At 64.2% G+C, this 13,769-nt stretch overlaps 1 protein-coding gene across 2 annotated transcripts in view; it reads left to right on the forward strand.

The window, feature by feature from the left end:
- The window catches only part of NTRK3 (neurotrophic receptor tyrosine kinase 3), a 265,673-nt gene that overhangs the window by 203,035 nt on the left and 48,869 nt on the right, over positions 1-13,769 (forward strand). For both annotated transcript variants that reach the window (XM_045825072.1, XM_045825073.1), the window contains exon 13: positions 9,348-9,478. In XM_045825072.1, the coding sequence (XP_045681028.1) occupies positions 9,348-9,478 (131 nt within the window). The remainder of the gene's footprint in view (positions 1-9,347; positions 9,479-13,769) is intronic.

Below are 13,769 nucleotides of genomic sequence, written 5' to 3' on the forward strand. Positions count from 1 at the left end.
CCCGGGGGAGGCCGTGCGGAGCGGACCTGCGGGCAGCGCCCAGCTCAGGCTGCCCACGCCCAGGGCCTCCGTGGCCCCGACCCACGGGCTCAGAGCTCTGACCTTGAACCCCCTCAGGGGCGGAGCTGAAGAGACTGAGGACCAGAGCAGAGGCTTAGAGAGAGCGGCAGGGGGTGGTGGGAGTGGGGGAGGCCTGGCAGGCGGCTTGGCTGCGGGAGCGGGAGCTGCGAGCGGGAACCTCCTCCTTGGGAGAGGGCAGCCGTGGGTGCCCCGGGCCTCCCGCAGCCCCTGCGGTCACGGAGTGGGTGTCGGGGCCCCCGGCGGAGTCTGACGGGGTGGGTGCACGGACGCCGCGGTCAGGCGCCGGGAGCCCTGGTGGGGGTGGTGGGCGGGCACTTGGGGAGCACTGCGGGCTGATGGGGCTGCAGAGGGGGTGTGTGCCGTGCTGGCGGGACTGAGGGAGCCGTTGGCCCCCGGGGTGGGGGGAGGAAAAAGAAGATGTGGGCGTGAGCAGCGAGGTTATCATTACCGCCCTTCTGCAGCAGGGGGCGGGGGCTGGGGGGACAGGCAGCCACCCTCCCAGGGACCAGAGCAGCCTGAGAGAGGTCTCCCTCAGCCCCCAGGACGAAGGCCTGTTCAGCGAGGGCCCAGGTGCGTCCCGTAGGAGGCCCTTCAGGTCCCCGTTGCAGCCCCACACACAGAAGAGGAAAGAGGAGTCTGTCTCGAAGAAAGATCCTCAGGGCCAGAGGCCCTGCTTGGGGGTGTTGGGGGTTTTAAATGCTGGGGGCCCGGGTGTCCTGCTTTTTCCCCGACCTTCAGAGCCGCAGCCTCTCCCTGGTGCCTGGGCCCCGCCTCCTGGTCCAGGCGGGACTGCCGTGGAACCTTCCCGACGAGAGGCCTCCCGGGGCTCTGGGGTGGGCTCCCCGTTCGCCGCCGGGGCTGGTCGTGCTGAACGGGGACGGCCGTGCAGTGCACCGTCGCCGGGGGAGGATGGGGTGGACGGACTTCCCTGGGCCGTGCAACAGCAGCGGCCTGTTGCAGCTGGTGGATGCAGGAGACCTGCGGGCCGGGCCGGGCCTGCACCCACAAACACCAGAGCCCCGTGCCTCAGGGCACCCCAGCACGTGTTGCGTAAAGACCTAGAGCCGGCCTTTGCTGACGCTGTGTCACGCCACGGAGGCAGCGAGGGCGTCTCGAGCTGGTTGACGCCGAGCCGCTCCGGGGCGGGCCGCGTCTATGCGGGGGAGCAGGAAGCGAGCAGAGGTGGTCCCGGGATGCCCGCGCCTGCATCAGGAGCAGACGTTCGGAGGGGGGACGAAGGTCTCTTTAAAGGAGGGTGGGGGAACGCGGGGCCAGAGCTGACCTGGGGACACGGGTGGACTGTTCCTCGTGGAAGTGCTCGGGAGGGACCCCAGATGGGGGAAGGGGGGGCGAACCCCTGCGGCGGGCCCAGGGGACAGTGAGTGACCAGGGACCCCTCCGCTGTCCCTGTTCCCTGCGTCCCCGTGTGGACTCTGCGAGGAAGCAAGAGGCCCGGGGACCTGGGCTGAGTGGCCGGAGCTCTCACGCGCCGGCGCGGGGAGCAGAGACTGCGGACTGAGACCGGTGGCGGCTCTGGTGGCGCTGACACCGAGCGAGCGGGTGCAGGGCACCCGCTGAGTGCCCTCGCGCTCTCCCCAGCGTGTGACGCTCACCTCCTTCAAAGAGGCCGCAGCTGCGTGTCCCCGGCGCTCTTTAAACACCCCTGTCTCACAGGTGAGGCGCCGGGGCTCAGGGAGGGGCCGCCGTCAGGGAGGCTGGCCCCAGGGCGGAGTCGTGGGCAGGGGGCAGGGGGGACCCGGCGGGCTCCTCCCCGAGCCTTTGCAGCCGCGAGGTCACTCGGTGCGCCTCAGACACACCCCCGCACACACACGTATGTTACCGTGTGTAGTGCCCACGTTTTTGCCCAAACGTCTGCGGGAAAACTGGCGATTACACGTGGGTGGAATGATTGTATACCCGTGCATAACGGGGCGTGACAGTCCCGCGTGTCATGCGCACAGAAACACGGGTGCGCACTTTCACACGGCAAAGCAGGGTCGCCTCATGGACCCCTGGTGACTGTTCAGTGGGACAGAGGTTTTCTCATTTCCCTCGCGACAACACCAGGGCGTGAGACCGGCTCACGGGATTGCGACCTAGAGCCCCCTACTGTGCGTCGCATGCGAAGGTGCCCAGGGCCTGCCTCGCCCCCGAGCCACGCCGGCCCTCGCCCCCCTGGTCCTGACCCCACTATTGACGCGCCAGGAGCCTCCCTTCTTGTTGTCCCTCCTTCTGCGTTTGCTTTCGTGCATTTGGGTGTGTGGTTGCCTCTGGCTACACGGGTCTTGTAAGGCCCGTCCCTCCTCCCCCTCCTGCCTGAGGGGCCCGGTTTCTGCTGCAGCCACGGGAGCAGGGGACTGCGGTCTTGTGGTCGGGGTCCCGGGGTCCGCCCTGCCTGGGGTTCTCGCAGGCCCGCGTGCTTTCAGGCCACACGGCTTCCCGTGTGAAGCTGCAGCCTCGTGGCTGCACGCACGGCACGGCGCCCTGCGGTCTGTGTCCTGGCCCCGGGCCCCAGAGCGGGGAGGACCGACCTTGAACTCGTGAACCTCTGTGTGTGACACCACCAGACGGACTTGGGGGGACAGAGAGAGATGCCAGGGGTGCGAGGCTGAGGCCGAGTCCCCGGGCTGCTGCAGAAGGAAGGACAAGGGCCTCTGGGGACGCCGAGACGCAGAAGGAGCCCCTTGTGTGGGCATCTGGAGTGCAAGCTAGTCACCAGCGAGTGGGAAGGGGACGCTGGGCCGGGAGAGGCGGGGGAGGGGGAGGCGGAGCCGGCGGGAGGGACAGGTTCCCAGTCGGAGCCTGAGCTTCGTCTCTCAGCGCCTGGCTCCTCGGTCCCAGACGCGCCCCTCGGGGAGGCTCCGCTCTTCCCCCCTTGGCACTGGGGTCGGTGCTGACGAGAGCCCGAGGGGTCCTCTCGCCAGGGGGACGACGTGGAGGCGGAGGCAGAGGGTGCGCCGGGTTGTCGGGGGCTCAGGGTGTCACTCAGCGTCTGAGCTCGTGCAGGGCGGGGTGAAGGGGGGGCTCCGAGAGCAGCGCCCGGGGGCAGGGACGCCCCTGAACTTTCTGAGCCTCTTCTTCTGAACCCGCGTCAGGGAGCGTGCGCTGGCAGTCGCCCCAGAACAGACAGTGCTCTGCTGACCGGCCCTCTCTGCTCGCTGCCTCCAGCGGCAGCAGCAGCAGCAGCAGGGGCCTCATTTATTTACTCGGAGTGGCAGGAACGTGGTGTCCCCATCCCGGACCACCACCTCCCGCCTGAGGGTGCACCCGTGCCCTGGCGTGGGGACCCGCTGCTGGCGGGGCCTCGTCCGACGCGGACCACAGCATGCGGACCACGTGGACCCTGATGCAGGGGCCGGTCCGGGAGCCGGCGCGTAACTAAGGCTGCTCGTTGGAGCCTTCTGGGTCCTCTCCCGCTCTCACTCGCCTTCCCCTTCTTCTTACTGCTCCCCCGGCTCCCCTCTCCCTCTCTCTGCGGTGCGCTCTCTGCTCAGGTCTCCAGCGGCGCTCGGGTGGGAGTTCTGACTCATCCGTCTGTCCGTCCAGTATTCAGTGAGGACCTGCGGTGCCCTGGGCCCTGGGCTGGGCACAGCCAGCGTGCAGACGCAACAACGCGTGGCATTGGCCTTCAGCTGGAGCAGCTGCCGGCGCCCTGGGCCCCGAGTCCCTTTGCCGAGACACCAGATTCCGAAAATAACGGGGTGCGCCAGCCTGGCGAGAGGAGCCCTGGGGCGGAGGGGTGCAGGCGGGCTGGCCGACAGAGACACCACTGAGACGGCCCCCGGCCTGCCTCGCCCCAGGATGGGGACGGTGGCTGACGGCGCTGCCGGTCATCCCACCGAGAGTCCCTTTCGTGTCCCTGCGACCCCCGTTGAGTGAGTGACGGGGGCAACTCTTCAAGTCTAGACCCCCAGGCTCTGCAGAGCCCTTCTGCCGGCTTTGCGGCCTCTGGAGTGTCCTCCCTCACGGCATCTTTGCCACGGACCCAGGGCGTCCTCCTGCTGTCACAGCCCGTAAGTCGCGTAGGGGTGGCTTTGCAAGCGCCGTTCCTGGGACCGTGTGGCCATGCTCTGCCTGGGCGGGGCCTCGGCCGCAGACCAGCAGAGGGGGCCTGTGTCGTCAGTCCAGGGACCCACGGGCCTGGTGACGCTCGCAGGCAGTCCTGGAGGGGACGTGAGCTCCTCCCGCCCCACGGAGTCTCGAGGTGAGACGCAGCCGGGGGGCCGTGAGAGGCTGAGGGCCGGGGACATCCCTGCCCCAGCAGAGCTGGGCTCCTGCCCCCCCGAGACCCCGAGCTGGCCCTCGGTCTCCCTCCTGCCCCTTCAGACCCCCCCGCGCAGCTGGAGCCCTGAGAATGTTATTCTTTTCCACTCGAAGACATTCCGTTCCATGTGTAATTAAATGCGTGGTATTGAATTAATGTTTTTTTCCGAGCATTTCTGGCAGCCGGAGACCCTGGGGTCTGGCTAGTGTAAAAAAAACACACTCTCCTCAGAGGCCCTCCCTCCCTCCCTCTCCCTCTTCCTCCCCGCTCTGCCAGGAACCTCCCTCCTCCTCCTCCGCCCACACAGCCGTCCCCGGGACTCACCTTGCAACGTGAGGGCCCCTGAAGCTGTCCAGACCCCTGTCCTTCTGAGCACTGTCCTCTCTCCTCGCGCTGAGCTCAGGTGGTGGTGACCAAGACGGGGAGTCCCCACTGGAAATGACTGTCTCGCTGCCCTCGTGCAATGGGTGCAGTTCGTCTGCACCGAGTGCTGCTGCCGGTTCAGGAAGCGGCGCCTGTCCCCGGGGCGGGGGGTGGGGGTGCAGGGGCAGGGGCGCTGCCGTGACGGAGGGCAGGGTGATGCCGTCTGCCCGTGCCGGGCTTTAGAGTCCGGCGGACCGTCTCGAACGTCTGGGCGACTTGGGCAAACTACTTTACCACCTTGAACTCCAGTGTCCTCATCTGCAGCACGTGGGATAGTAACACGCTGTGTTGAAGCAACTTGGGATGAACGAGGTGACCCACGGTGAGAGCTTAGCGTGGCGCCCGGCTCAGGGGAGGTGCTCCCTCGACGGCGGTTATTTTGGTTGTCAGTGAGGGTCCCGGGGGGTCACGATAAGGCGAGACAGGCCAGCCCAGAGTGAGACAGAGTTGGTGGGCGTCTGAGAGGTCTCAGCTGCGAGGCCGGGACCCTTTAGGGACGGGTGCTACAGAGGGTCGGGAAGCAGAGGAAGGCAGGGCGGTTAGGAGAGCCCATCGGGGTCCCTGAGAGGGCAACTGGCCGGCTGTCAGGGTGCGGGAGGGCCTGTGTCTGAGCCCCTCGGGCGACAGCCTTCGGGGGGACGAGTTCAGTGTCCCCCTCGGGCAGGTCCTCTCAGGACAACCATCAGTCAGTTCCTCAGTCAGAGCTCCAAGGCCGCCGGTGAGCCTCCGTGAAGACACTCGGGTCGGACCGAGGGGGCGTGCCGGCTCTTGGGGGCTGCCTTTGCTGCCCGACACACTACGGAGTCCGACCCGCCGTTACTGACGATCCCTGGCCCTGGGAAATCTGGGTTTTCTCTGCCGATCAACAGCAGTCTTCAGGGTGGGGCGTCTCTGTCTCTGATGTCTTCACTCCGTCGTCTGGCCACCGTCCTCCCGCGGCCTGTTTTGGGCTCCGAGGCGGGAGGGGGTTAGACGTCGTGGTGGCCGGCTTGGCTGGGCTGTGCGTAACTCCCCCCCCCCCCCGCCCCCCAAGTCAGTGCCGGTGCCCTCGTGCAGCGTCAGGCCGGTTCATCTCCAGGGAACGTCACCTTCCTTCAGCAAGTTTCTTTCCAAACCGCTGTTTCGTTTGCAGGTATACTTAGTTCTTCTTTTTTAAAGGAATTTTTAAAAAGATTTTATTTATTGATTTTTAGAGAGGGAAGGGAGGGAGAAAGAGAGAGAGAGAGAAACATCAATGTACGGTTGCTGGGGGCCATGGTCTGCAACCCAGGCACGTGCCCTGACTGGGAATCGAACCTGCGATGCTTTGGTTCGCAGGGTATATTCAGTTCTTAGTAGACATGGAAATGTTGCAGAAAGGAAGGAAGCCTACTTTTGTTCCATGTCCACTGTGTTTCAGAAATTCCCAGTGATCTCCATGACCTAAAAGTGTTAAATCCGCCCTCTTAACCGCTCTGCAAGCAGATGCCCCTTAGTTTCCGTCCCGCAGCTCGGGGGCCGGAGTCTGACGGCGGCAGGTGCAGGGCCAGGACGCAGACGCAGACCCGTGTCTGTCCCCGGGTCCTCGCCCCTTCAGGACACCGCTCCATGCGGGTGCCATGCCACCCCTTCGTCCCCGAGAGCAGAGAAGTGGGGCTGCCAGCGGCCCCCTGTGTCTCTGGCCACGTCAGTCTGTCCGGCGGGTTGGCCTGCTCAGGGCACAGACGGTGCGGCGGGAAACCACCTCTGCCTCCCGGGGGGTGGGGGGGGACAGGCAGGGCCGGGGGATGGCCACCGCCTGCCTGCTGACCTCTCAGGGCTCCGAGGCCTTCCATCGGAGGCGGCTGGTGGCATCCGGGTTAGTGATGCTGCTTCAGGTCAGGCTTGCTCCAGGCCCGGGAGACCTCCCAGAAGTGAGTCCCACACATACAGTCATCATGTGTCCCTGGGTACTAAGGACAACTTTCAGGGCGGCTCCTTCTGTGTTCGTCTGATGAACCAGTTGTCCAGTAGAGGTGGCGACCATAAAATCTCCCGTGGCTCCCCCGGGGGAACTCAGTTAGTGGCTCTCCTGAAAAAGAGTCCGGGCCAGCCAGGCCAGAATGTGCCAGAAACCCTTTTCATCTCCCCAAGTTGCCTCCCCGGTGTCTCCTGGCCCCCTTCTCCCGCAGCGCCCTGTTGCTGGGGATCGGGGTCTTCCCACGCCTGGGGCTGTGGAGCCCCCGCTCCTCCTCCTCCATTCAGTGTCCCGGCGGTGTCTGAGCCTGGTGACCCCGACTCTGCTGGGCCGGCCCGCCGGGCAGCACGGCTGACCGATGCCTGCCCCTCCTGGGGAGATCCATCGCTTCCCGGCGTGGGGGTCAGGGGGCTGCACCGGAGACGGCTCTGAGCGGCACCGCGTGAGCTGAAAACGCGCACAGAAAGAGGCGCAAACAGGTGCGCGGGCGTCGGAGGTAGAAGTGGCTCACAGCGGTCGTTCCTCAGGGCCTCTCCTCCGACGCTGTTCCCCCACCCACGACCCCCTCCCCAGGGCCTCCAGGAGGCCCGGCCCTGCCCTTTCCCTCGGGGAGACCGTCCTAGGGCCCCGGGGCGAGCAGGTGAGAGACGTTGCGGGGGAGGGGGAGGGGGGACGTGGAGGGTGCGGCCGCTGTGGACCGCACCGTCTCGCTGGCCGCAAGCAGGGGAGACCAAGGACAGGCCGCCGTGTGCAATGGAGAGAACACAGGCTCAGAGCCAGGAGAGGGGGAGAGAGTCCTGCCTGGGCCGAGGTTTGGCTCTGGGGACTTGGGGCCGCTCCCCCGCCTCCATGTTTCCATCTGTGAAAGAGGTACGAGAACGCGTGTCTGCCAGGGGAACCGAACGTGGCGCAAACACCAGGTCTGGGCACAGAGCCGTTCCCTTCAGCAGCCTCCTTCCTGCTTAGGCTCAGGGGAGCGGCCGCCGGCTTCGTGGCCTGGTGTCTGGAATCCTGTTGGCGCCTGCACTTGTCCACGGAGAAGCGGTTTGCCTCGTGTGTCTGCCCCATATCCCGAACAGCACGAGGAGGTGGGAAGGAGGGAACCGATTTTTAATGCCCTTGCTCTGAAGGCTGGGGCAGGGCCCTGCGGTGGGGTGGCAGCCACCGGGAAGCCCCGTGGCCCGCTCCCCCGTGGCCCGCCCCCTCACCCCGTGGCCTGCAAGGAGCTGAGAGCCTGCAGGCTCATCCCCAAAGGCTTTATCTCAGCTCCTCACCAGCCTTTAGGTCACCTGGGACACGGTGGGGACACCAAGACCTCTGGTGGAAAATAAAAATTCTGTGCAGTCTATTCTGAAAGGCATCCCCCAGCCAACCCAATCAGTAACCACAGCCTTGTAGCCACACCCCTCTGCCCCGGTCCCACGTGTCCTGACCCTCAGGGGTCCCGTCCACCACAGCCCTCTGTCCTCAGCTGCCACCTTCGGCAAGGCTGTCTGAGACCGGCCTCTCCCCCACCCGGCCCTGCCCTGCTCTGGCCCACGTTGACGGGCCGACGACGGAATGGGCTCCCGGTCAGCGGAGAGGCCGGCGAGCGACCCCTGGCCCGCCCCTTTCCTCCCTGGCCCCTGCTCCCACAGCTCCTTCCCGGCCCCTTTCCCAGCGGGTGGGAGGCAGGGGTCGCCTCCGTGCCTTCCCCCACAGACCGGCTTCAATGAGGTCACTGCATGAGCCGCGCCGCAGCAGCCTTCTCTGGGCGCAGACCCCGGTTGCGGGGCGGCCTCGTCCTGGACTTGGCTTCCTCCTCACCCCGGGTCTTCCTCCCAGAGGAGAAGGGGTGGCCAGGGAGGGCCTGCCCCCCGGGGAATCTGAGCTCCTTCCCCGTCGCCTTTGTGCCAGTCCGGACTTCGCGTCAGGGTTGTGGCAGCCGCTGTAGCGGGGGCCAGCGTGTGTCCTCGTGTGTGTGCATGCACGCGCACACGCATGTGGCCGTCTTCGATTTCTCCCAGGCACCGGGCCAAACTCTTCACGTGGGTTGTCTCGGTGTCCACACAAGAACCCAGCACCTGAGGGACTGGGGTTAGTCCCGTCTCGTGGGCTCTGGGGTGGAGTAACTAGCTCAAGCCCCACCCCCAAAAGTAGCCAAGAGGCGGAGCCAGGATTCAGACCCGATTCCCGACCGCCCCAGAGGCCTCCCTGTTCCAGGTGCAGTCTGCGGACCAAGGGCACACGGACCTCCCCTGGGGGCCTGTGAGAAGCGCAGACCCTCGGGCCCTGGGCCCGAGTCTGCCTGGAGCCCGGGGCGGCCCCGTGCCCGCTGGCTGTCCAGACCGCCCCACCCTCTCCCCTGCAGCCGGAGCCCATCGCCCCGGGATCCCGCGCACTCCCCAGTGTGGACCGTTCTCCAGCCGTGGCCTGGGGAGCGTAGGCGCCTGACAGCGGCAGAGCTGAGACTCGGTCCCTTTCAAACCACAGCGGGAAGCCGGTTTCCCGGTTTTATGCCCACGTGGGGCGCCGGAGTCTGCCTCTCCTGCCGTGGACTCGGAAGCAGGGTGCCCTGCTCTAGGCCCCTGTGCTCTCCTGCCCGCCGGCCGCTCTCGGGGCGGGACTGACGGGCTGCTCTCTCTCTGTCCCCCCCTCCCGCAGACGTGCAGCACATTAAGAGGCGGGACATCGTGCTGAAGCGAGAGCTGGGAGAGGGAGCCTTTGGCAAGGTCTTCCTGGCCGAGTGCTACAACCTCAGCCCGACCAAGGACAAGATGCTGGTGGCTGTGAAGGTAAGTCGCGGAGGCCGAGGAGCGGCCGGGGCCGAGGGGCAGGAAAGAAGAGTCTCCGTCCTTCTGGTGTAAACTGGCTTCATGGGATGCAATCGGGCCTTTGCTCCAAGGTCAATGACATGTCCTTGGGGCCACAGCCAACTTCCTCTGGCCTCAGAGGTCGAGAGCTGTCACCCAGCACCGAGGGCGCTGTGCCCGAGGTGCAGCCGGAGGGGCGGTCTTGCCTGTGGAAGGCCCTGCTTTGGTCCCGGACCCCCGGGCTGACTCCTCGCCCGGCTCGCCCTCCTGCCCCTCGGTGACCTTGCAGGAAGTGTTGTCCGTGCCTGAAAGCTCACCTGACCGTCGCTGGGGAGGAGAGTCCGGTGAGGCGGGCAGCTCAAGGACAGCCTGGGGGTCGCTGCTCTGGGGTCGCAGACCTCGCGGGGAATGGCGGAGGCGGGGAGGGGTGTCCGGTACTGAGCACAGGGAGATGAGTGAGTGAGTGAAGGTGGCACGAGCTCTTAGCTCCCCGCACTCCCCTGTGGGATCCAGGCCCAGACCCCAAAGGGCACCGTGTCCGAGGGCACCTGCCTGCTGGCAGCGGCTGGACAGGCCCACTGACCGCCGGGCTCCTTCGCTGCTGAGCCCACTGGGCACGTGTGCAGCTGGAGCGGAAGTGCTTGGAGCGCACAGGAGGGACTTTGCCTGCCCACCCCTCCTCCAGCAGTGAGCGGCTTCGCCCGCAAACCAGTGTTGGGCGAGTCTTTGAACGTGGTTGGTGCGAGAGTCAGGTAGCCTCACGGAGGCACCCACGGGCCTCGGGAGCCCTGCTGCGGAGCGTGGGCTGGCCCCCGTGGGAGCACAGAGCCCGATGTTGTGGGCTGGGGGCAGGAGATACGCTCCCTGTGGGGACTCGCCCTCGGACCTCAGGTGGGCCCGTCCTGAGCACCGAGCGCTGTCACCACACCACCCGCACGGTGACGGGATCCTGCTTCTGCACCGTGTGGGTCTCTGTTCACAGCGCCGTGTCCGCTGAGGTGCCACCTCAGTGCAGGCGGGCAGCGCTGTGGGCCACAGGCACGGCGTGGGAACCAGAGGCCCAGCCCCGCCACCGATTTAGCTGCGTGGCCTTCTGCAGGACTTCCAACCTCTCTGGGCCTCAGCTCCCTTGTCTGTGTAATGGGAAGGAAGTAGAGTATCTTCTCCTCAGAATCCCGGTGATTAGATGACATACGTCAGATCCTTAGTACAGTGCCCGGGACACAGGAAAGGCTCAACAAAGAGTCGTTGCTGTGTGTTTATGTGTTTATATTTGATACATTCCGTGTTGGTAGTGTTCAGAGTGCTTGGACGTGGCGCGTGACTGCCAGGCTCACACGGACCACCTAGCACCGAGGCTGCCGGACTCTCTCTCTAAAAAGCCGGACAGTAAATGCCTGCTCAGCTCCGCCCCCGTAGTGGGAAAGTGGCCCACATAAGCCGATGGCAATGGCTGCTTTCCAATGATTTTTGTTTGTTTTAACAAAAATAGGCATTGTCTGCCAGCCTTGGCTCCAGAAACACACAGGGAACCGGAGTATTACCCCGTGAGAAAGGGTAATGACGGTCATTGCTGGACGCCCTGAGAGTAAGCCTGCCCTGTGGACAGAGCAGGCACAGGCCAGGGTGGCCGGGCGCCCGAGGTGTCTGCACGTGGCTGGCACCAGGCGCGTGGGAAAGTGTCTGCTCCTGGCCCTGGACCTAGACTCTGCACGGCCCCGAATCCCGATTTGCAGGAGGACACCGACCCGCCGGGCATGCCGGCGCCCGTCTGGGAACGGGCGAGTGAACTGCACATTCTCGCGCTCGGAGCAGGAAATGAGACGATGGTCGGAAACCCTGGGAAGGGTTTCCCGCTGAGCGGTCCAGCGCCGAGGGCCAGTACCCAGATAGGGTAATGCAGACAATGCGTTTCTGTTCTCATCCTTTTACAAGGGTCTCCCTCTCCCTGGGTCCTGGGAAACTCGGGGAGATGGGTGCTCTGGGGTTTCGCGCCCTCGGCTGCCTGGTGGCCCGCCCGGCTGGCAGCCGCCGGGAGAGACACTCACCTCCCCTGGAGGACCAGATGGGAAGCTCAGCCCCTGCCTCCGCGTCCCCTGCGGGGTTCACTCCCCTCTCGGGCTTCTGCCGCACAAGTGTGCTGCTGGCGTGTCAGGGCAGGGTAGCTGTGGGCTCTCGGGAGATGCCCCAAAGTGCACCCTCAAATCAGGTCTCCCCCAAATTGTTCCTTTAAATCAACGGGCAAGCAGGAGTATCTCCCTCTGCAGTGGCTACGGTGGGAGCATGTAGCCGAGGTTGCAGCCTCCGTTCCGAAGCTGCCTGTGTCCCGCTGGGGGGACGAGAGAAGACCCGGGAGAGCACCGGGGGGCGTAGGCGAGGCAGAGCGTGGACCGGCGTGAGCCCTGTGAGAGTGCCGTCGGCTGGCGTGGCCCATGGGGTTTGTCGTGGGTGATGCCGCTTGCAAATCGTCACTTGACAAGCAGTATGCTTGCGTGGAAGGTCTCCGCAGAGCCTCCTCTGAGAGCCAAACCGCTGATGAGAAGACGAGAAAGGTTTCCGGCCTAATTAACTACCAAAAAAGTGGCAGCTGAACCACACGAGATACCCCTGGACCCCAAGCCGAACGGCTGAATGGCAGCGACAGTACCAAGGGCCTGGAGCCACTACAGCTTCCACTCTGCTGGCGGGAACGGGAAGTGGGGGGACTGGTTTTGAAGGACAGCTGGGTGTTCTGGGACCCCGGCACTCCAGAACCCAGGGCTCCCACTTCTGGGCCTGCACCCAGTGGGCATCCACCTGTCTGTCCGTCTCTCCAGCCAGCTGGCCGGCCATTATCTATCGAGAGATTTGTCCAAGAATCTCCAGACGGCATCGTTAATGTCAGCCAAAGTCTGGAAGCAGCCTCAGCGTTCGTCAGAAGCGCAGTGTGTCCGTGCAGTGGGGAATGACGAGGACAGTGGGTGGGCCGTGGCCGTGCCCACCAGCGCGGGAAAGTCACAAAAGCACCACGTGGAGTGAGAAAAGACAGATACGGACATGTGTGTGATGCTATGTATATGTGATTCCATTACTTAAAGTTAGAAAAAAGTAAAAACTAAACTCCAGTGTGTAGGGATTTATACGCAGGTAGTGCCGACTAGTTCTAAAAAGCAAGGGTGTGAACTCCGTCAGTCAGGACAGGGGTGTGACCTTTGGGGTGAGGGCAGGTGTCCTGGGGGAGGGGCAGGGCGTGCAGTGGGGGCTCGGCAACATTTTATTTCTACGTGCACTGAGGATGCACTGGTGTTAGCATTGCGTTACATGGGTGTGCTAGAAGAGGTTCTTCTGAGGATTGACCGACCATATTCTTCAAAATGTGCTGAACTTGTTCGTTCCTTCAGTACTTCTTGAGCACCTACTATGTGCCAGGCGCTGTACAAGGCCCTGGGGACAGAGGCGTGAAGGACACACGTGTGTCTGAGTAGCTCACGTCTCGGAGCCGAAGGGTCATTGGAACCCAGAAGGGACATTTGGAGAGGAAGAGGCAACGAGGATGGAGGTGACGATGACAACGATGACAACGGAATCTAAGAGAGAACACTCAGTGGGGTGCTCAAAATGGCCCAGGATGGCCTCACAGACGGGGGGCGGGCGGGGGGCCCTCGTCACTGCCACTGCTGTGTGTCCCCCTCCCCCCGCCGCCCCAGGCTCCGCTCCCCGCTCCCTGGGGGCCTCGGCACTCTTCCCACCCGTGAGCCCCTCCTGCGGTTTCATCCAGCGCGGGGTCTGCCTCCTCTGTGGAACTTCCTGTTTTTACCTCGGTGACTGTAATTTACTTCCGAGATAATTCATTGGGTCTTTTAATTTTATGGTTATCTTCATTCTATTTCTCCCTGTTCTTGCTGAATACCTTTCTGGTTTTTTAAGTAATCATTTCTTTAGTCTCTGAGCATTTGTTTATCTTCAACATCTTTATCAACCTACTCTTAAAAAAAAATTAACTTTAGCTGCAGGAACTTTCACGTTCTGGTTACTAATCATGGTAGTTATTCAGATTTAGCGTAGTGTTTCTTCCCGTGCACCCGGACCTGGGCTTTCGGGTTCCTTTGGGCTCAGAGAGTCGTTCTGTCTTCAGTCTGGGCGTCCGTGATTCCGGGCTGCAGTCCCTCTAGTTCGAGCAGGGGCTTCAAGCATGCGTGAAATAGCCTGAGTGCGGGATGTCGTGTTCTCGCTGTCTCCTCACTTTCAAGGATAGGTTTTCTCCCGTTCTCAGTCCTCTTCAGCCACGGGCCTG

This window comes from Phyllostomus hastatus, unplaced genomic scaffold, assembly GCF_019186645.2.
Source record: "Phyllostomus hastatus isolate PE091 unplaced genomic scaffold, TTU_PhHast_1.1 phas_scaffold_555, whole genome shotgun sequence".
Taxonomy (NCBI): domain Eukaryota; kingdom Metazoa; phylum Chordata; class Mammalia; order Chiroptera; family Phyllostomidae; genus Phyllostomus; species Phyllostomus hastatus.